Source organism: Aedes albopictus, chromosome 3 (assembly GCF_035046485.1).
Source record: "Aedes albopictus strain Foshan chromosome 3, AalbF5, whole genome shotgun sequence".
Taxonomy (NCBI): Eukaryota; Metazoa; Arthropoda; class Insecta; order Diptera; family Culicidae; genus Aedes; species Aedes albopictus.
The window spans coordinates 448,719,529-448,743,762 of NC_085138.1; the positions used below are offsets into that span (position 1 = coordinate 448,719,529).

Genomic DNA, 24,234 nt, shown 5'->3' on the forward strand with positions numbered 1-24,234 from the left:
ATTCTCAAGTCTCGTTTTTTCATATGATTCTATAAAAATAGCAAAAAAACAAACATGAAACGCATCTAAATTAGTTCGTAAGCAAGAAAGCAACAAAAAAACATGTTATTAGATATCAGTTTTGTCGAAGAATTTAGAGGGATCGAACATTTTCGGATTAGAAAAACGAATACAAAACAAAAAGCGACAAAAAGAAAACAGCTACTCACGCGCGTGTATGTAACTCGATGCCACATTATTCGCATTTTTTCCGCTTTGAAACGCTATCTTTACTAACAAAAAAAAAACAAGACAAGAAGGAAAGTAAAACAAAACAAATAAAAATAATCTCATAACAAGTAAGAACGGAAGGAAACAAACACTAGATAAGTAGAGGAAAAGGAAACAACAAAACAAAATGAAAGAAAACGGAAGAAGCGAATCGAGAGAGAAAAACATTCAAACTAACAGACGAAGACGACATACAGAAAAGCTAGAGGGTTTTTGGCCATATTTTATTTTGAATTTTGTGTTTGAGAAATTTTAGAGACTAGTTTTTAAAAAGTGGAACGTGCGAGAACGAGCAGAAAAAAAAACCGTTGAGGAGAAAAGAAACAAAAAAAAACAACTAGAAATAAAAAAAATGAGCAGGTTAGCAGTTTTCCATTGATAAATTAAGAAAGCGGTTGTTTTGAATGTGAATGAATTTGAAAGAAATTCCACGTCTAGACATTGTCAACGAAGGTTGCGAACTGATTAAGAGCACTAAGTGACCATTCGGCATAATGGCCTTCGGCCTAATGACCCTGCATCATCGTGCAACCTCTGAGTATTGCTGCTTGAAAAGTAGCACATGTATATGAGAATACTTTTTCAAAACGATTGTGAAAAGTGTGTGCCTTAGAAACTTTTCACGAAATTATGTATAATTTCCTCTAAAAATTCCTCCAGGGAATCCTTCAGAAATGCCTTTAAATATTCCTCTAGATATTCTTCCAGGAGTTTCTCCAAAGATTCCTCAGGGAATCCCTACACGCTTTCTCTAGGATATCCTCCAGAAACTCTTACACACAGGAATTTATCCAAGGCTTCACTCGGGAATTCCTTCAGTGAATCGTTCTGGAACAACTTATTTTAAAAATTACCCCAGTCAGGTTCGCTTTAAAAATGCATTTAGGAAGCATTTCTTCACTTTTTGGTTTTTGATTTTTTATTAAATAACGAAGCAATATTTTCAAAATCGGTTTTCGTACACAGTTAGAGGAAGGATCAAGGTATCTCCTAATTTTTTTCGTGGAGGAAAATGTTTTTCGTTTTTGCAGAAACTATTTTTGAACGAAATATCACAAAAAATGGTTTTTGAAAAAATGGAAAACTTTTTCAACACGAAAACAAATCAGAAGATACACTGATCCATACTCTACATGTGTACGAAAACCGATTTTGAAAATATTGCGTCGTTATTTAAAAAAAAAACAAAAACAGAAAAAATGAGGAAGGCTTCCAGTTTCGCCTTAAGAGTTCTTTCAGAAATTTCAGAAATCCTTCAATCATCTTTTCCAGGGATATACTCAAGAATTTCTCCAGGATAACCTGAAAGTTTTTTTTTATTATTTCAACAATTTCTGGACGAATTGCTCCAGCGAATGGTATTGGAAGATAATTTAATAAAGATGCATACAGGAACCAGTAAACTATCCAAGCATTCTTTCAGGAATCCCTCCAGCAGTTTCTTCAGAAGTTTACTCTGGGATTCCATTAGTATTTCTTACAATAAGTGAAACAATTAGTCCTCCAGGGATTCTTCCAAGCAACACACAAGCCACAAAAGAGTCACGGCAGGGCAGGTTTTGGTTATGCAGAAGTCACAGTGACTTACTTTAAACATATAAGTATAAGTATGTACTAACATGCTAAAAGTGCTTTCAGACATTTCTCCAGGCCACAAAAAAACCTGGAACTCACCGAGGGAAGACTCTTCCGGAATTCTCCCTTGAATTTATCCCGGAATTTCTCTAGGAGATTTACCAGGAATTCCTCTAGGATTCTTTTTAAATTCTTCCAAACATTGGAATAAACTTCAGGATTTTTTCAAACACTTCATTATTTGAGAGTTTTTTGGAAATACCTGCAAGAAATTCTTCAAAAAATCTTCCAAGGATCCTTCTGAGAATACGTCAATTGACATTTCTATAGGATTATGCCCTGACATGAGTACATGCAGTTTACTTATGAGTATATAAAACTATCTTTAGGGAGATTCCAGTAAGGATGTTCTCGGAACAATTTAACTGAAGGTTTATTTTTAGAGGAATAGCAATTCAGGATATTCCAAGATTGCTAATAAGCATAGACAAACTGGATGATTTATTACTGAAAGAACTCCAGTTAGTCATAGAACACTTTATTCAGACATTTTTTTAAATCTTCGGACGGGTTTCCATCATGTTCTACTTATTTTTCCAGTTGATTGAAATCATGAAAAAAAAGTCTGGGTTAGTCTTCAAAAAAGTTCGTAATTTCCAAAAGAGTTCAAATATAATTATTTACGAATGTTTTCTAGATACAAAAAAATCTGAGATCCGAAAGAAATAATGCAAGAGTAAATAAAAATCTCAAATCTTTTAGAAATTTGCCTGAACTCGTGTAAAATATGCCTGAACTCGTGTAAAATTTAAAAAAAAAATTGAGGTTATTTTATAAGCTTTAATCGCTGAAATTTTTGGAATGCACTTTTTTTTCGTTTTTGAATTATGGCCAATTTTGTTGAAAAATGTCCAAGTGTGCCATATAAGCCATTTCTTTGAAAAATCATTACTCAAGAATGAAGCATTGTAGAAACAATTTTTTTTTTAAATGAAGGCAAATTTTCTCAGGAATCTAAAAAAAATGAAGTGGAAAAAAATTTTCTCAAAATTTTTTACCGTTGAGAAATTTTATAAAAAAGCCGGAAAACTATGGCCGAACTCGCGAAAAAATTTCAAAACAAATATTTTTAAGAAGGTTATTTCATAAGCTTTGATCGCTGAAATTATTGGAATGCACTTTTTTCCGATCCTCAGTTATGGCCAATTTTGTGAAAAAATGACCATATAATATAGGCTTACATGTTTCTCAAATTAATACTTCTTACACTTCTCACTCTGAGAAAGTATTCTTATATACACGTGATTGTTTTCATAGGGGTTGTCGCGACAAACGTGAAGTTCAAATCAAGAATTAAAATACCCTGTATTTCACGTAATTTGATTTTGTAGTTATTGAAAATCATGCTTATCCCCATCGCTCTGGAAAAGTACTTCCATGCACATGTGATTGTTAAAAAAAAAATAATACACAGGGGTTGTTGCGATTAATGTTAAGTTCCAACCACAAACACAAACTTCCTGTATTATACGTAGTTTTGTGAAAACTTTATAGTTTGTCTGATTCATACTTTTCCCTATCGCTGTAATGTATTCTTTTGCGCACGTGATTGTTTTGAAGTAATGAAACACAGGGATTGTTGCGAAGGACGGGAAATGTAAAACTGAAAATACAAATTTCCAGTATTTCACGTAATTTTGTGTTTTTTTTTGTTCCCTATGATTTACACATTTCACAATCGTTTTGAAAAAGTCTTCTTATGCACAAGCGATTTATTTCTCAAACAATAAAACACAGGGGTTGTTGCGACAAATGTAAAGTTCAAACCGAATATACTAATTTTCTTTATTGTACGTGATTTTGTGAAAATTTTGTAGTTCCTACGATACACACTTTTCACAATCGTTTAGAAAAAGTTTTCTCTTGTACACGTGTATCATACGTAATTTTGTGAAGATTTTATAGTCTTAAAGATCGATCATCTCCAGATTTTTCTATGCAATAATTTTGCTTTATCAATATGGGCAATTCAACATCAAAATATGTGTGGAAACTATGTATTTCACATTAGGAATAACTCCAGAAAATAGTTATTTATGTGACGAGTTGCAAAATATTTTTTCAGCACGAGTCGTACATTTATCCAACGAGGCTTGCCAAGCTGGATAAATACGAAGAGTGCTGAAAAAATCGAGTCTTGCATCGAGTGGCATACAAAATTTTATGCAATGATTTTTCCATTATACAACTCATTTGAGTTGCATAATGTTCATAATGCAACTCAAATGAGTTGCATAATGAACATTATGCAAATATTTTTCATTATGCAACTTATTTCAGTTACATATTGTACCTGTTCGGAAAATTTGGCCATTATGATACCGAAATGAGTTAAATAAAATATAAATTATGATACTGGCTTGCATAAACTGATTTTATAAGATATTTGCTCCGTTACATAAAGTTGAAATTACCGTTCCCACTGTTTGGGAGGCATGGCAGTGGGAGTGTTAACGAATTTTCAAGATTGGTGCTCTTGAAATGTGAGTAGGGGATCAAGTCGGCCATTATGGCAGCCGACTCTGAAGTTTCTCCCTCAAATGCTCAGTAGAAAACAACTGAAGACCGAACACATTATGAATTGTTGATTTCTCTGTGTATTAAGCAGTTGTTTTGGAAAGTAATATGAGTTTTGGGGACATCGATAAAGTACGTCACGCTCAGAGGGGTATCAGTAGGCTCCAGAGGCTCAGAGGGGGGTTGGGGGGTTCTGAAAAGTGTGACAAGCAATGTATTAGGCATAGTAAAAACCCGTACGAAGAGGGGAGGGGGGTTGAAAATTCCCATTTATAGCGTGACGTACTAGATGGATATCCCATTTTTGGTTATGTATGCTATTTTGCATGAAAATCTTATTTATTTGGGCTGTTGTACAAATAAATCACTTTCGGGGTAACTTTGGGCCATATAAAAGCAATGCAATCAGTACCAAAGCCCTACAAATGTGAATTAAAACAACTGAGTGTATTCACATTATTTTATGCATGATACCTACGGTGAAATATTTTGGAAATAAATGTTAGATTCATGTATAATATAAAAAAATCACGCATAACAGTTCCTAGCTAGATGATAAAATAACAATACTTTCGTCTTTTGAGAATACTAGCTGGAGTTATATTTATAAGGGAAATCGAATGTATTGTATTGGATCATTGATCGTTTACAATGAATGCGGTTAAACTTTCACGTTTGTTTGTCTGAGATGTTATTTTTAAGGGACTAGATACTGTTGACATAGTAGGCAATCGCCCCTGTCTCTAGGGGTTAGTTACACCCTTGACAACTGTTAACGCCAATGTTGTTGCAGTTAAAGCTAATTCTAATGAGATTAGGTATCATATAGGATCACACAAATAATAGATCATTTCTGACCATTTTCTGTTACTTCGGGGTCTCTTCGGATTTCCCGCGTAAATTAGCATTATTGAAAACGACTATAAATAGCCCCGAAAGAATTTGAAATAATTATCAGTCCAAAATAGTCGAAAGGCAATCACTCAATATATGTTTACATACCTGACCAGAATAATAGTGTTTCGTCTATAATGTTTTGTGTAGAATAAAGTGATTATCATTGAAACGATACTGTTCTCCGTTACTGTGCTTAATATGAAACTCCGTGAACCAACTACTTGTTCAGTGTCCCCAAAATGACCAACCATAGCACCGAATCCATACAGACGCTTGAATGTGCGATAACAACAACCATAGTTGTAACATTTTGCTAACAGTCAGTTCTTGACAAGACTCCGACCAATGTGGTCGTAATAAGGTTACTCCCGAAACTTATCCGTGTCGCATTCATTCCGAAGCTCCCACTTCAACAGGTTATGGGCCCAGCGCGAAGGACCTGCAACATCCGGTTGCTACGTGGAAGCGGTGCAGTGGAGTGACAATGTGCGGAATGTGGAAATTCTCGGATGCAAGAGGTTTGTCGGAGGTGTTCACCGGTGTGGTCTCGGAAGAAGCAACCGACAAGAGCAACTTTGAAGAATGGAATCTGCAAGCGGCTGGCATATCAGAGGTGATCACCGGTGTGGCACCGGAAGCATCAACTGAACGAAACATGGTGGTGAAGGATCGAAAGTAATCTCCAAGCGGCTGTCGTAGCAGACAGAAGTGATCACCGGTGTGGCACCGGAAGTACCAACTGGACGTGTCATGTTGGAGAAAAATCGGAAGTTACCTCGGCTGTTTCACGAAACGAAGGGCGTCGCGGAAGTTCTCACCGGAGTGGCTCCGGTAGCAGAAGCCGATAATGCCAAGTTCGAGTCAGAGGGGGGACCAAGACTCACGAGGGCAAGGTGAATCGAGAGTTGATCATTGGAGGTTTTGCGGATCCAGTGGGAATGGAAGCACAATGTAAGGTTCAACTGTCGAATAGTTGTGCCTGGATGAGTGAACTAATAAACCTCAGAAATCCAACAACGAATCCGGTGACGAAGAAAAGTTCTCGCTGTTCGCGGAGGTCGCCGGTTGGTCGATTGAGAGGGGGCGTTGGCATAAGTCCTGTTCAACGACGTAGGTTGAACTTGCTCGAACTTGCTCCATCCCGCTCTTTCCCGTTTATTGACAAATGGGTAAGAGTAGGATGCAGCAACTTCGAGCAAGTTGAACCTACGTCGTTGAACAGGACTATAGTGTGTGTGTAAATATTTAGTTTTGAAGAGGAACTTTAACCTTGTGGTCGTTCGTCCCTTGGACTATAGTAAGCAATCGCCCCTGTCTCTAGGGGTTAGTTACACCCTTGACAACCATAGTTGTTATATTTTCCTAACAGTCAGTTCTTGACAAGACTCCGACCAATGTGGTCGTAATAAAGTTACTCCCGCAACTTATCCGTATCGCATTCATTCTGATCCTCCCATTTCATCAGATACTTATGGGTTCTGCGCAAGTATCTATATATTCAATAATTTTGATTTGCTAGCGATATTTTCTCACTTTGAACTGTTTTGTTCGAATTTTAGTGATTGGCCCAATGTCACCCCCTAGAAGGGGTGAAATTAGGCCGATTTCAATTAAGCTATATCATTGTCAAAATTAAAGTTAAAGCTTTTATGCTTTAAACAATCCTAAATAATATTAAAATGAACGTGTTTACCGAATACAATATTTATTTAGAATTGAAATATTGTTGTAACGACCTACAAAGGGATGGACTATCCCTGGCCAAGTTCGCAGGGGTTGACGGTATTAAAGTGAAGGAGTTTCATTTTGATTATTGTAATGTAGTGTTCTTTAGTGAAACATATCACCTTTTTAACACTTTAATGCGCCTCCAACGGTTCATCACGAACCGGCTGCTGCAGATGGAGTATGGCTGATCATATGCATCAGACATGCTCGATAAACAGGAGGAACCGCCGGGGCTCAGTAGAGTCTATTCCCAAGCAATAGTTCCAAGTCGGTTGGATTTGAGAAGCTTTTGATGATCGTTACAAATCCTAATAAAAGCATTATATGATTTGTGACAGGTTTTGGAACCTTTTACAGCCAGCTGACTTCAAAATGTTGTTTGGGCTCTATTTCCCACGTTTCTCGGTTGATTTTGATTAGTAATTTATTGATGTCATAGTTGCTTTTTCGAATTTTTACAATGTTAGTTGGTCATATTTTCTTTAAATAAAGCAATTAAAATCGACCGAGAAATTAATAGTGGGAAGGAGATTTGCAGCACTTAATTGTGCTGATAGATTCGAAGCTAACGTGCGAACACTTAAACGCATTGTTGACGTCAATGCGTTCGACGTGACATTTTGGACAAAAACTGACTGCTTTTTATTAGCTGAACAACGTTACTTGTGTATGACTAGGTTGACATTCTAGGCCATGCTTGAGAAAATGACATGGTTTATCGAGGTAGGACCGATAGGATAATTGAACGAATTTGAATATTTTTCATAGTATTTGTAGGGGGGTGAATACATAATAGTTGACAAGCAATCTTTATTATTTAAAAATTTAGTGCAATCAACTGACCAACTTGGCGCATTTTTGTTTACCTCTTAGATGGTATCTTGACACTAACAGAAAAATATCAGAAGTTCAGTTACATGTTTCTGTGGGTGTTGGACCGATGACAATTAAAGGACACAAGAGATGAACACAGAGAAGTAGGAAGCGAAGAGCGAAATCAATTAGGAAAACAATTTGACGCAGGATTGACTATATTTAAACATACGGGGTTCGACTGATTCGATGAAAAAAAACAAACATACGACAACTGACTTAACGAGGAGAAAAACATATTGAACCATACCATAAATCTAAACAAGAAGGCAAATACTAACCGTGTGACCATAACACTACATAGGAAAATCCTGACTGACTGACCAATTGAAAACTTTCCAATCTTCTACCGTAACTTTCTGAGTCAGTTTGCAACAGTGTCTTAATGGATATCATTTTCCGCGTACGGCTGGTAAACTGCTTCTGAAAGATTACGTACTCTTTCCTATCTTCAGGTCTAGTGTAGAGGTTTCAACTCTATTCAGAGTGCAGCTAGAAACCTAGCAAAAAAAAAACGACCTACAAAGGGATGGACTATGCAATTTTGGCCCAATGACACCCCCACTGACGGAACCAAGAGATTCACGGACTACAACAGATTATGCAACGTAACAATTTCTTTATAAAACGAACACAGTGACTCCTGTAGTTTTGAAGGACTGAATTTAGAATAGTCTTCTATATTCAAATACGTACACTGAGGATACTGCAACTCCGAAAATCATACGAATCAACTATGATTTTTTGCCACAAGAATTTCTTGAGAAAATCATAGTTACGAACTATGATTTTGGATTCAAAGCGCCAACTATTATTGTCATACTGTTACTGTATAAATTTCATAACACTCACGTATGAAAACCATACCGATAACGTATAAAATCTGAAATTATGTCGTATGATTATCATACATGCTTTTATGAAATATTTTGCACAAATTAAAAAAAAAATCTCAACCTGGAATCGAACCAGGAACGTCAAGGTTGGCGAGTGCGTGCTTTACTCATACGCCCAACGACGCTTCGGAAGTTGAAGTGGTTAGAAGCTAATAAAAGGTTTTGTTGTTTTTAGCAATGGTGTTTCATTACACATCTTATGATTTTCATACGATGCTTCTTATAAGATTTTTCATACGACAAGCCTTATGGATTTCGCTTTTCAATGTATGAAAAGCATACGAGAACTATGAAATGATGAAAAAAAATAAAAGTAACTGATTCATAAGATGCAAACTATGAAAAGCATACGAACAGTATCCTCAGTGTATGAATGTGAACCACATCTAAAATCAACATTTAACGCTACTGAAGTAAGTATCAATTATTTTAGTTAGTTAGTTTTTAGTTTTAACCAAAATTTAGGAAAAGGGAAAAGCCCCTTTGAGTGATTTCTTTTTCTCTTTATGAAATCGTTCTCAAAAACGCACAAAACCTCTTCATCTTTTCGAAAACATTGACAAAGTTGTAGTGTCTACCTAATGGTTTTGTGCATTGGATATCTACCTACATGAAAAACTATTCATGACAGCACCTAAATGACTAAGGACTAGGTAATTCATTATGTCTACCTAAGGTAGTATAAATACGGGTGGTCATTGGACTACATAGCAGATACGGCACAAGCCTTGGACTTGTCAACATATTTATTATTCTTCTTTTGAAGGATATAAAAGTGGCGACGAGGATCAAGGAACGTGTAATTTCTTTTGAGTTATTCCGAAATTATTTCCTTTTGCTTCTCAAGTTGTTGTAATAACAAATTGTTATTATTGTGGAGAACGGAATTGTTCTTTTATGGTAGAATTGCCATTATGTTGTGAACAGAATGTTCTTTTTGGCCGATGTTGCTTTGACGAAATTGTGTTTTTTGTTTTGGTAATAACGAAATGTTATTTTTTGTGGTGAACGAAATTGTTCTTTTGTGGCGGAATTGTCATATGGTATGTTTTGGTGCAAGGATTTGTGTTATTTGTACTTTTTTGGTTAAGTTGCCGATGTTGGGGTAGCGAAAACGTATTTTTGTTTTTGTAGCGAATAGATATGTTCTTTAAAAGTGACGGACTCGTCAGTTTATTTGTGCTATCATTATTTTGGTAATGAATGTTATTTTATGAAATTTTCTAAAGGGGAAAGGACTGTAGTGTCTACCTAATGGTTTTGTGCATTGGATATCTACCTACATGAAAAACTATTCATGACAGCACCTAAATGACTAAGGACTAGGTAATTCATTATGTCTACCTAAGGTAGTATAAATACGGGTGGTCATTGGACTACATAGCAGATACGGCACAAGCCTTGGACTTGTCAACATATTTATTATTCTTCTTTTGAAGGATATAAAAAAAGTTAATACATATAACTTTATTTTAATGAAGGCTCAAACGGCAGTATCAATTATTTTGTTTTTCCAGAATTCTTGGTGTTCAGGATGTTCTAGGATGTCAATGATGTCTCACACCCAATAACCCATATTATTATCAAATAGCGTAGTCGGTTTACAGATTGCGCATTGCAGAAGACAGAATTTACAAATTTTTATAGTTATTTTTCATTTGCCATATATGACCATTCCAGCCCCAAACGGTTTAGAATAAGATAGAGCAAAATTGCGTGAGGGTTTCGGGTGAACTATCCAGTTCATTCGAATCTCGCCGGGGACTGCGACAAGGTGATGGACTCTCATGCCTACTCTTCAACATCGCTCTGGAAGGTGTGATGCGACAAGCCGGGCTCAACAGCCGGGGAACGATTTTCACAAAATCCGGTCAATTTGTGTGCTTTGCGAACGACATGGACATTATTGCCAGAACATTTGGAACGATGGCAGAACTGTACACTAGTATGGTACACGCTTGTATGAAAAAATAAATCCTCGCTCCAGTCGACTTTTTAGATCCCATTTAAGTCCCATATGAACTGTGCAAAATTTCAGCGCAATCGGTGAAACTATAATTTAGCGCAAGCGGTTCAAAGTTTTCATAGGATTTACTATGGGAAAAGTTACACTTTCAGATAAAAAATCCCAGAGGTCGTCCCTTGTCTCCTTAATTCAAATCGATCAATGTTTCTTGTAGTAAAATCAATTATGAAACTTTCCTTCGAAGACCGCAAAACAATTGGATGCTTGTGGAAAAAGTTATTGATTTATTACCGATTAGTGATCCAACGAACGGCTTTTTGTTTTGTTTTATCAGCAGCACTGCTGCTGCCGTTGTTGCATGGGGTGGCGGGAGGCATCACCACCCCCAGAAACAGCAGCCGCCAAGGCAACAGCTACAGTGCTGCTAATAAAACAAAACAAAAAGTCGTTCATTAGATCATTAATCGGTAATAAATCAATAACTTTTTCCACAAGCATCCAATTGTTTTGCGGTCTTCGAAGGAAAGTTTCATAATTGATTTTTCTACAAGAAACATTGATCGATTTGAATTAAGGAGATAAGGGACGACCTCTGGGATTTTTTATCTGAAAGTGTAACTTTTCCCATAGTAAATCCTATGAAAACTTTGAACCGCTTACGCTAAATTATAGTTTCACCGACTGCGCTGAAATTTTGCACAGTTCATATGGGACCTAAATGGGATCTAAAAAGTCGACTGGAGCGAAGATTTGATATTTGTCCCATACTACTGTACACCCGCCTGAAACGCGAAGCAGCAACGGTCGGACTGGTGGTGAATGCCTCAAAAACAAAGTACATGCTGGTAGGCGGAACCGAAAACGACCGGATGCGTCTGGGTAGTAATGTTACGATAGACGGGGATACTTTCGAGGTGGTGGAGGAATTCGTCTACCTCGGATCCTTACTGACGGCTGACAACAACGTGAGCCGAGAAATTCGGAGGCGCATCTTCAGCGGAAGTCGGGCCTACTACGGGCTCCAGAAGAAACTGCGGTCGAAAAAGATTCACCCACGCACCAAATGTACCATGTACAAAATGCTAATAAGACCGGTGATCCTCTACGGGCACGAGACATGGACCATGCTCGAGGAGGACCTGCAAGCACTCGGAGTTTTCGAGCGACGCGTGCTAAGGACGATCTTCGGCGGTGTGCAGGAGAACGGTGTGTGGCGGAGAAGGATGAACCACGAGCTCGCTGCACTTTACGGCGAACACAGTATCCAGAAGGTGGCCAAAGCCGGAAGGATACGGTGGGCAGGGCATGTTGCAAGAATGCCGGACAACAACCCTGCAAAGCTGGTGTTTGCAACTGATCCGGTTGGCACAAGAAGGCGTGGAGCGCAGAGAGCACGATGGGCGGACCAAGTGGAGCGGGCGGAGCAGGTCGAGCATTGGGCGCGACCGAGGATGGAGAGCGGCAGCCACAAACCGAGTATTGCGGCGTACTACATATTGTTGATTATGTCTTGTCTCAAATGTGATGTTGAACAAATGAATGAATGAATGAAGATAGAGCAGCAAAACATACCTTACACATAGCAAATATGGCTAATCGCTAAATAGTATTTGTTGTTTTCATGTGAAAGCACAGCTGTTCTTGCAGCAACGGATTGGCTAACTGCGGCAGATCAATTATGATCATGCTCATGCTCAAAACAAATCTTTGAATAGATTGTCATCTGAAGTGTCGACTTATCTTGCGTTTCTGTAAAAACGAAACAAACATTGTTATACTAAGAGAAATAACATAGATGACATTGCTTACCAAGTGAATTCCAGGTAATGCAACTGCTTTCCTATTAACAAACACTGTGTCCTGAGAAAGCCAGTCTCTAGTAGGAAGAATCTCACTTACATTACATACCTTTCCTGACCAGATGGGCAATCACAGAGTACTAAAGTTTGAATTGTACCGTCATTTATGGTCATACTCAGTGCCACTAGCTGGCACATCGATCTAGTGGGAAAAGAATGTTCACAAGAAACTTCCTAGAGGTTAGAGAGCCTGGTAACATTTTTCACATTGAATAACAACTCATTTAATCAGTCACTGTTTTTAAAAGCTTTTTATTCACCAATTCAAGTTTTCTTTTGATCAAATTCAACAACTGGGTCTTCTTGGTATTTTCCAGTACGACATAATATGAACTACGGCTTGCATTTGGCAAAAAAACGCTTCTTCTTTTTTAGCGCATCTCACCACGAACATCGAAGTATGGGGCGAGAAAGTACATGCGATTCAAGACATCAAGATCCGATTTTATTAGTACATAGTTTACAGTAGTTGATGGTTCCACGTTTAACTAGCTATCAATTAATCGGTTATTTGCAGACCGCAAATCCGAAATCAACACACCGCGCGTGTAACATGTAACTTAAATATTGCCTCGAATACCACGGAACACGAAGTAAGAAAACTTGAATGCGGAGGTAGGGAAAATGAATCCCGATCAATTTAACGATGTCGTTCAACCAAAAAGCTTCTTGTAACATGGGTTAGTTGGTTGATTTTGTCTATACTAATGCACTTCTATTTCGCAGATTTGCTTGAAGTTTTCTGTTATTTCCTCTCATTCTATAATAGTACTTGATCCGATACATCAAACAGCATGTGCGACGCCACTTCTTCACTCTAGGATTTGCTTTGCTTCTATTTGGTATCTCCAGTCTCCGGCTACTGTCACCACTCTGACCCAAACTATTCCAGATCGTCGTTCATGTCCTGTAGTTTGGCCCGGTCGCTATCGCCTCCGCTCTGGCCGCCGTACTGTCGCATGCGGTTGATCAGCAGTGTGAACACCTGGGCTGGCAGAGTCTGCTGGAGGACTTGGAGGAGCTGCGCCGGCTGACCGCAAACGATCACCGCGTTGGCCAGATGTTCGACACCGTTCTCGATGTCACCGGAAGAGATGAGCGCCTCACCCATCTGGATTTCCTGCAGGAAAAATCTGGAGAACGAGAATAACATATTAGATGAGGAATGGATAAACTAACACTGATGGGAACTTTGCTCTTGAAAGTTATGTGGGTAACGGAGCTCAAAAACGCACCGTCCGTCCAGGTGAGAGATTCCAATCAAGCTAAGCTGGAGAATCCATTTATGAACATACGAGTCTTCTTATCCTAGCCAAAACTAGTGGAGACGCTTGGTTATCGATTATTTCCAGCACTCCATAAGGGGCTGTTCATTAATTACGTAAGGCAATTTTTACGATTTTTCGACACCCCCACCCCCCCTTGTAAGATTTTTTGTATGAAAGTCCAAATATTTTTGTATGGCGCGTAAGATTTCTCAAACCCCCCCTCCCCCCATAAACCCTTACGTAATTAATGGACGGCCCCTAATGCGCTTCAACGACGTACGTGATTAGATCTGATTACTATTGATTACGTCGTATTATTAATGATTACTTCAGATTACCCTGATTACTTATTGATTACCAAGATTACTATTGAATAATCAAGAATACTACTGATTAATCAGATTACCTATGATTATCATATGATTTCAAATAATTACTCATGATTAATTTCTTTGGTTATGCCGTTGATTACCTAGTTACTTCTAGTTGATTATATTTGATTACTATTGATTGCATCTGTTTATTGATTACCTCGAATGACTAATGATTGCTTCTGATTACCTTAATTACTTGTGATTACTTAAAGAAATCGAAAGTAATTATTAATTACTTGTCACTAAAAAACTCGTTAATGGACGGCTTCTTACTTGGTGAGATCTATCCAATTTAACATTAAGTATATTAGCATATTATTAGTTATTGTTTACGGGAAAAAGGCCAGGAACCATCATTTTTCTACTCTCGTTTCATAGAGCGAGTAATGGCGCTTAAACCTAGGCTTCTAAGCCAGGACACAAGTAAAAAATCTTGCGTCCCATCCCAGGAAAAGAGACGCCTATTTGAACAGAGTGTGCATCAACCTTCATAGCCGCGCCACTCCCAACGATTTTATTCATTCCCCTAAATTTAAACGGTTGATACGGTTGTCCCCGTTTCTTCTCATTTCATTTCCATTTTCATTTTCATTTTGCAGCATTTGGTGGGGCAATGAGAGCGCAAGTCAGTCCAAAGCCGATGATAAGGAGGGGTAATGGCTGAATAGTCTTTGCTGACCACATAAACGCCATTGGATAGGAAAAAGGTATTTTGGTGAGGGATTAGGGTGTTGGTACAGACTTGACAATATCAATGCTATTCAGATGCAAAATAATTTTAAGGCTCAATAGTGAATCGCATACATCAGGTATCAGAAGGCCGGCTCCAGAGGCACGTTATCCTCCATTTGGGACATTTGTGCCATCGCCAAAATAACAGCCTAATTCATCATCTACCTGAGGGAAAAGGAAGGAAAAAGGATTTGGATGGGGATAGGGACAGGTAGGGAAATAGGAAAAATACCCTGGAAGAGGGTACTAACGCACAAGCGTACCACAGTGGGTTCAAACAGCGCCCTGAAAAGGGCACTGTAATAACGCATAAAGCGAAAGAGAGCCTATAGCTCTTTACCACAGCGGGTTAAGAACAGAATATCCTGAAGATTCAGGTTTCTGAAGTCAGTTTCACTTAATGAGTGTTTACCGAATACTCGGAAACGCAGTTGCGCAAAAACTGGACAGTTACATATCAAATGATACGAAGTTCCATAATCGGGTTCACAGCTATCACATGCAAATGAATCAGCTTGCTGAATATTCGCAATGTGATAGCTCAGTCGGCAGTGGCCAGACAATGCTTTGACCAGAATGCTGCAATTCTGCTTTGACAGATTTGTAAGATACTTCGCCACCCTTGGAGATGGCTCTGTACAATACAATTTGGTTTGACGACTCCAAACTATTCCAGTATTGTCTGTGTTGAGTGGCAGCCCAGGTGTGAATCTGAAGCTTTACCCAACACTTCGATATCGGAATAGCTGGCTCAGGGCCAATGAGATCATGTGATGCTCCAGAGCGAGCTAACTCATCAGCCAATTCATTTCCAGCGATGGAAGAATGACCAGGTACCCATACAAGGTGAACAGCGTTTGCTGAATTCAGCTTCTCGATTTGAGTTCGACAAGCGATAACTATCTTCGACCTGGAGTTGGCCGAAGCAAGTGCTTTAATAGCAGCCTGGCTATCTGAACAGAAGTATATTACTTTGCCCATTACGTGCTGCTGAAGTGCTGATTGCACTCCGCACATAAGAGCGAAGATTTCGGCCTGAAAAACGGTGCAGTGTCTACCAAGTGAGTAAGACTGATACAGCCTTAGCTCACGAGAATAAACACCAGCACCTGCTCGACCTTCGAGAAGGGAGCCATCAGTGTAACATACGATGCCGTCTGAAATACTTCTTTCCAGATAACCAGATGTCCACTCTTCCCGGGAAGGGAATTTCGTGGAAAATGTCCTATACGGAAAATTACAAGCAATTGTAAGATCACTTGGAGCAAGAACAATTTTGTCCCTATTCACCAAAAGTGAAAACAACGAGGTGTGTATTGATGTGCGGTTCACAGGAGTTTCCTCTAGTAGACCGAGTACCTGTAACCGGGAAGTGCAAGAAAGTGCTTCTTGTTTGAGATGAATGTGTAGTGGGGCAACGTCAAAGAGAACTTCGAGCGCTGCCGTGGGATTTGAAGAGAACGCTCCAGACATCGCCAGTAAGCACATCCTTTGGAGATGGCCTACTTTAGATTCGACCGTTCTCACTGCGCCCTTTTGCCACCACACAAGACATCCATAAGCCAATATTGGCCGAACCGCAGTTGTGTAGATCCATTTGATATACTTGGGTTTTAGACCCCAAGTTGTACCAAAGGTTCGCTGGCATTGCCCGAAGGCCATACAAACTTTCTTGATTCTGAACTCAATGTGAGGTGTCCAGGAAGGCTTGGAAACAAGAATGACTCCAACGTACTTTACCTGTTCAGTCACATCGATTTCAGAATCAAAGAGACGCAAAGGTCGAACGCCATTACGGTTTCGCCTTTCCGTGAAAAGAACAATAGATGTTTTACTCGGATTAACCGAAAGGCCATATTGGCGACACCAACCCTCAACTACCTGAATGGCGCTTTGCATCAGGTCGAAAAGGGTGGTGATACACATACCAACTAACAATGCTAGGTAGTCGTCGGCAAAACCATAAGTAGGAAAACCGCTATTATTGAGTTGCCTTAATAGCGTATCTGCTACGCGATTCCACAAAAGCGGTGATAAGACTCCCCCTTGGGGGCATCCACAAACACTCAATTTCCTAATCCCTGCTAGACGCAATGTCGAGAAGGGATATCGGTTTTTGAGCATTTGGTGAATCCAATTGGAAATCATTGGAGATATACCATGACCCCGTGCGGCCTCCAATATGGCATCGAAAGGCACGTTGTCAAAGGCACCCTCGATATCTAAGAAAACACTCAAACAAGTTTGCTTTTGAGCATGACTACCGAAGGAATTCAGGAATTTTGACTCACCCTGCTACATCAAACCAGATAATTCCCTCCCGGAATGATTCTGCAGTCATAGGTAATCCTTGCGCTGATGGTGGGTACACTTTTATCATCATCATCATTTGGTGAATCCAATTGGAAATCATTGGAGATATAATGTCTCGTTTCCCCTTTTTTTGGTATAAAGATAACTTTTACAAGTCTCCATTTTAATGGAATGTAATTCAATCTCAAACTAGCCTTGAACATCTCAATTAGTGACGGAACCAACACCGCTTCTCCGTTTTGAATCGATGCTGGAAATAACCCATCAACTCCTGCAGATTTAAAAGGCTGAAGAGATCTAATTGCATTTTCCAATCTGGCCTTCGTGAACATTTCATCAGCTAAATCTGAGGCGGTGTTTAGTATACTATGTATTTGACTCCGAAAAAAAATTGATAGGACACCTTCCAGAGATATAGTATCATTAGAATCCATACTTAGAACCGAACCAGGAAAATGGGTTTTCATCATTGAATCCAAAGTTTCACGAGGAGTTTTGGTTAAAGCTCCATCGTTACGCTTCAGGTTTCCCAATTCATTTGCCAGCGTTTTTTTATAGTCTTGCAACTACAGGAATACTGTTAATGTTTTCACATCTCAGCACCCAAGATTTTCATTTAGATTTTCGTATTTTGTTGTTGTACTGAGTCACGGCTTTCCTATACTGAGTCCAATCTCCCGTTTGTTTCATTCTATTGAACATTTTACGAGAAAATGTTCGAAGGCGATCCAGTTTAAAGTTCTACCATGGCACGACTCTAGTTGCAGACGATTGTATGGTGGGACAACTGCTGTTAAAGAAATTGATGATACTTTCATTTACCCTTTGAAAAAAAATGATTCCAACTTTTGGGTTGAATCAATAGTTTCTCCCATTGTTAATGAATATCAAAGATTCCAGCATTGCACAGCATTAGATCCAAGACCTCTTGACTGATTGCATTTGAAAAAGTAGATTTATCACCATTATTGCAAATGTCTATATTGTTCTAAGACTCTATACTCTAATACTATAATATACTAATACTATACTCGAAGATACTCTAAGGGGCGATTTCTTCACCCTGGCTTAAGCGTTAAGCCAGGTTTAACTGTATGGGTAAGCCTGGCTTACCGGTTAAGCCGAGGTGAAGAAATCGGCCCTAATAGTGACTCACCGACTGTTAATATCCGTACAACCCCAAACCGTGTGAGGTGCCGGCCAGAGTGGACGCGTCACGCGGCGCGGCGCGGTGCAATGCGGCATTTGACAGGTCGCGCGTCGACGCGCGGCAGAACTCCGTTCATTGGAATACAAGGAAAACAATCATAACATGCCAGAGTGCGCGCGGAACGATGCGAAGCGGAAAGCGTTTAGCCGCGCGACGCACGACAAAACAGTGCATGCACTGTTTTTGATGCGGAAGTCACGCGATTCGCGCGGAGAATTTTGTATTTTTGTGTGGTTTTCGTCCGTTTTTACCAAACCATGACGTTAATTTTACGAAATTGTTTTTCAAATGTATTCAAATGTGAATATAAAAAATATTAACATGAATAATACCACATGTTTATTATACGGTGGCGTCTCGTAACCTCACTTTTCACCTATTATGCGAAACAGAATCAGTAATTTCTTCAAATTTATGACTAAAGACTTAACGGAAATAATCGAAATCTCTGTCATTCTACACCCATTACAAGCAGAGCTTTCACATTAGCCCTACCCATGTTTCATGCACAAAAAGGGTTGATACCCTCTCGTTTATTTTACTATCTCAAAGTATTCTACTAGGGTGTAAGCTTAAAAAATTGTTTCAAAATAAAAATACACTATTTTTGAGTTAACAAACTTGTTCCATTGCCTTGCTGTTTAAAAATAAACCAAGGGGCGCCATTTTTTACGTATACAACCCTGTGGTAACTCTGACTACAAGCTCACTTGTTCATAAAATTTCAAAATTTGTACCTGTAGGACGGGTAGATTTGAGGTTAGGGAATCACCATTGTCCCAAATGTATATCTCTCCTGAATCATCTGAAGTAAATAGCATTTGAGGGTAAATTTAGATAAATGATTTATTTTTAATTTTAGGTTGAGCACAATAATCACATATCTCTTGGAAATTTTTCATCAGATAACATGTACTCATGTGCAAAGGTGACGGAAATTATGAAAACTTTTCAGTTTACTTTACGAACAGACGCGTTGCACCGCGTTCACTCTGGCTATCAAGCCGCGTTGGAAACCGCGTCAAAAACGCGCCGCACCGCGTCGCGCCGCGTGACGCGTCCACTCTGGCCGCAGCCTGATGCGCATTGGCGTCACAGCCAATGATAAACGATTTGTTGTTTCCTTCACAGAATTGAACAAATGATGCGATCTCAGGAGGAGGTACCTCAGGAACATCACCAGGAAAGTAAGTTGAAGCCACAGCGATCTCAGTTTTACCCCCAGTGATTGGTACCTCTACCATGATAGCAACAATGTCCCTTCTGATAAACTCAGTAATAGGATAGCATTTTAACGTTTTACATACTAAGACAGCAGTTCTGGGAGAATCTTGTTGCTCATCATAAAATAGTTTACTATTTTGTGTCAGAACCCCAAGAATCGTTCGTTTATTGGACCATGGATCTTGAATAAGCGCCACTTCCAGTCCTTCTTTTTTAAACCTTCGACTCAACACAGCAGAAGCACCTTTTGCGTGATGAAGGTTTACCTGTACGAACTTGATTCCGTTCATGAAAATATGCATTTACCCACTTTTATTAAGCCTCGAAATTGAGACTTAGGAAAAGTAGCCGATTTCTCCAGGAGACAAATAAGGCCCACTGCGTCATTGCTCCGGTTAGCGCAGTAAGGGCAAAATACTGTGAGGGGCGCCCTGGTACTCCACAGGCTCCGTTAGCGATAAGGTTTTTATTAGAGCCCCTAGCCATTCATTCCTTGACACGGTAAGCATAAAGCCGCATTACACCATGAATTAGGGGTCACCTGTTAGTGGATTCTTACCATCGGAACAGGCGGTCCGTAGTGTTATTCTTAGCCAATTGAGACAATCGCTACCGACACTACAAAGCTATCTAGGCTGATCGAGAAAAGAAGTTAATATTGATGATCATCTTCATACGGGCTCGAAAAGCCGAAAAGTCCTGCCATAGTGCGCTTGTATTCAGCATCTACATTAACAGCTTGTCCACCGTGCTGAAGTGCAACTATCAGTTGTACGCCGACGACCTGCAGATATACGTTTCTGGACCTATAGCCCAAATTGATGGACTCAGCAGCAAAGTAAACAACGACCTCGATGCAATCACACGTTGGGAATTTAGAAACTATCTGCTCCCAAACCCAAAGAAGATCCAGGCCATCACCTTCAGTAAATCTGGGACGATTGTACCGAGGACGCATAATGCTTTTAGCGGGGAAGCTCTGTCCGATAGTCATCAACCTTGGCATCCTAATGGACAGTAATATGACCTGGACTCAACAAATCAACAGCGTGACACAGAAGGCGTTCAACATCTTGAGAACATTAAGTCGGTACTCGCCGGTTCTCTCCAAAGGTATACGGTAGAAGGTTGTCCAGGCCGTGATCATGCCGGTTTTTATCTATGTGGACATAGTGTACTATCCCGGACTCTCTCAAGCACTAAAAGAACAGCTTCACCGATGTTTCAAATCCGCGGAGCGGCTCGTTTATGGTCTTATACACTATCATCTTCGAACATGCTGCTTCATGCGACAAGGGTTTGATGTATTCTATAATTTCACGTTTAGATTTGTTTATGTTACTTTTTGATTATCTCGAAATGTGTTAGTTATAATTTGCTTCTCAACAATGCAATGTTTTATTAGTATCCTTGACCTTATGTAAAGTATCAAGTAAAAGGTTGTTTGTAACAAATTACAAAATTACTAATTGGTGACCAATTGTGATTGTATTTATTGATCACAAATAAATAATAAATAAACTTTTGAATCCATAAATAATATAAGTGAAAAAACATAAACTTCAATCCTACCTAAGCATAGAACATAGGGAGTTGTTACATTCTTAAACTCCAGCAAGAAATTTCACAGCGCGCGATTACATAAACGCTCCAAAACATCCCAACCTAACTGTTTGTAGACAAGAAGTGTGCGGCAAATGGAAAATCGATAGGAGCCCTCACGCCTGATGTTTCTCTTCTTCCGCAGTTCCTGAATGATCTAACTATTGATAGAACAACCCTGTCCCCGCCCCGTCTCACTCACCTTTGCACTTCTTCGTGGTCTGCCATGTTGGGCATGGTTGTCCTTGGCCCTCCAGCTGCAGAAGCAGCCTTCTTTGCTTTCCTCCCTGATCGCATCGAATCGGAACCATGCACCAATCATCATCCGGATCGAAATGAACCATGAAAAACAGAAAATTCCACACATTAGAAAGCGCGACAATTTTCCTCGCGATTTCCATCTCCGTCGCGCCCACACGCGATCCATCGTCACTGTACTCACTCTCTCGCAGCTTCTTCTTGAAGTCCGGATCTTTGCGGCGCTTGTGATCGAAGTAGATGCAGTAGCCCAGGAACAGCGTTCCGGCCACGCCGGCCGCAATGCCGATTGTCGTTTTGCTGATTTCCATCGGTGCTGTGAATCCGGGCTTCAGTGCTGTGCGGGGTTGAATGAACACCGGGGAGGGACGATAAGCAAAGGATTTTTCCTGCGTTTTCCTTCGCGACCGAACTTCTAACCAACCAACTCACTCGCGTTCGCGTAACACACGGGGGGCTTCTTCTTCGGTTCGGGCTTCTTGGTCCGATGTTTTTCCTTTCGCTGTCAGATTTGACAGATTCGTCGCAGGGGTGGGATTTTGTAAGGGAGGAAAATAAATTCCAACCATTTTGAACTGATCTTGTTACTGTGTGCTGCTTGCCGAAACACAAACTCACCGAAAATTTTCCATTCCGTTTATTCCAGCTGCTACATTTTTTAGTATTGCACGTGCAGTTTTTAGAACGACACACAAAAATCGATTTTTCTTCCAAACCGTGCGTCGGACGTACGTCAGACAAAGTGAACTGGATATAGGATCAGATGTGCATAACTTAAGTCAGGGCTTTAAAGCGAATGTAATTCACCAGAACAGATCTTGCTCCTGGAAATTTGAGATGGGGCCAAGGGGATTTCCAGGAAGTTCCAAGGATCTTCAGGGGTGTTTCATTGGGTTGTTTTAGGCGATTTCAGGAGCATTCTAAGGGCGACTATGAACATTTCAATAGTATAAAGAACATTTCAGAGTCTCAGAGGCGTTCAAAGGGGTTTCCATGGGATTACGGAGGTTTCAAGGGTGTTTCGAAACATTTCAGATAGCGTCATACCAGGGGAGTTTCAGGGGAATTTGAAACGGAATTAAGGGAATTCAAGGGCGTTTCAATGAGCGTATGTATGTTACAGGGGTTTTTCAAGGCATTTCCGGGGCGTTTCAAGATGTTTCGTTAAGAGGTCTCTGAAAATCCTCTGAAATTTTATGAAACGCCTCTCAAATCCGCGTGAAACAACCCCATGAAACGGCTGTCATCCACATATAACTGGATTGAAGCCAAAAATATAGTGCTGGACGTGGTGCTGATTTGAATCGGCGGTTGCATAAGGCTGAAAACACAGTGATTTTTTCCTTTGAAGCAGGTTGCGACATTCAAATTTAATTGACTTTAGTGTTGTTTTAAATGGGTTAAATGTATTTTCATACTTGTGCGTCTTGTAAATTTACCAAAGAATACTAAACCCATTGAAAAATATGTGGAAATGGGCGTTTTTCGATTACGAATTTATCTTCGCACGACAAAGTTCGCTTCCGCACGTAGCAGATTGGCCAGCAGACTGAAATTACGTAAACAACCCCGTGGCACCCCACCAAAGGCGGCGGCTTCAAGAACTTACGCTTTCTTCAGGGGGTTGACGTGAAACCCTCACGGACCCCACGTTATTCACCTGAGACCGTCCGGAAGCACCGAAAACGCCTACGTAACGATTCTAAAACTCGTCAAAAATGATCAGAAACCCCATAAAATCCCCTCGGAGTCCATGTAACACATCAGAGACCCCCTGAAACACCTAAAACGCCCATGAACCCCATGTAACGCACCTGATACCTGCATCAAAAACACTTCCGTAACGCCTTCAAAACTCGCAAAAAATAATCTGAAATTTCCTGAAAAACCCGTCGGCCTCATGTAACGCACCAGAGACACTCCGAAACCACAGACAGCACCTGCGTAATGCATTTGATACCCCCGAAAACCACTGAAATTTCCTGAAATGCCTCCGAAATACCCTTGAAACCACCTCTGAAGACCGCCGAAAATCCTCTGATATTTCCTGAAATGACCCCGGAAACGCCACTAAGACCTGCTCCAAATATCATTAACCCCAGCGTGACCTCCAGGTACTCCCCTGAAACCCCTTTGGATCTCCTGAAACGGTTCCAAGACCTTCTAAAATGCCCCTGAGACTTCCTGAAAGCCCCTAGAACCCTCTAAAATGACCTTTACCTCAAGATACCCCCTGAATTCTTCGAAACACCCACAACTCCCCTAGATCTCTCTAAGGCCACCTGAAGTACTCCTGAGACCTCCTAGAATTCCTGAAGGCCCCTGAGGGGACCATAAAACCTCCTTTAACGCTTCTGAGATCTCATGGTACCTCCTTAAAACACTCCTGCTTTCTCCTGGTACCTCGCTAAAACCCCTTTTAACCCCGTGCAATCAACTTTTGCTCGTCCCTATAAACGCCCTCTAGCCGCCGTTGCCATAGTTACCGTCATTATTACATTTTTATACACACTATTGCAGGGCATTAAAAAGATACATAAACTGAAATTGCATAGAAATAACCTGCAAAAAAGAGGTTGTAGTATTTAAAACAGCATTTAAACGAAGACCAC

The 24,234-nt window shown here is 39.9% G+C and overlaps 1 protein-coding gene across 1 annotated transcript; it reads right to left on the reverse strand.

The window, feature by feature from the left end:
* Positions 1 to 12,873: 12,873 nt before the first annotated feature.
* LOC109407537 (mitochondrial import receptor subunit TOM20 homolog) lies at positions 12,874 to 22,089 on the reverse strand. The gene is made up of 3 exons (XM_019680601.3): positions 21,807 to 22,089; positions 21,567 to 21,651; positions 12,874 to 13,774 (listed from the first exon to the last, which is right to left on the reverse strand). The coding sequence occupies exons 1-3, from the start codon at positions 21,931 to 21,933 to the stop codon at positions 13,525 to 13,527; spliced, it is 462 nt and encodes a 153-aa protein (XP_019536146.1). The 5' UTR covers positions 21,934 to 22,089; the 3' UTR covers positions 12,874 to 13,524.
* Positions 22,090 to 24,234: the final 2,145 nt, after the last annotated feature.

What these genes read in the sequence shown, in the direction of transcription:
- LOC109407537 (XM_019680601.3), bottom strand. Translation starts at nt 21,933, where the DNA reads ATGGAAATCAGCAAAACGACAATCGGCATTGCGGCCGGCGTGGCCGGA. An exon ending in CAAGAAGAAGCTGCGAGAGA is followed by an intron (nt 21,652 to 21,806) that starts GTGAGTACAGTG and finishes CGATGCGATCAG; the next exon opens with GGAGGAAAGCAAAGAAGGCT. An exon ending in GACCACGAAGAAGTGCAAAG is followed by an intron (nt 13,775 to 21,566) that starts GTGAGTGAGACG and finishes CTCGTTCTCCAG; the next exon opens with ATTTTTCCTGCAGGAAATCC.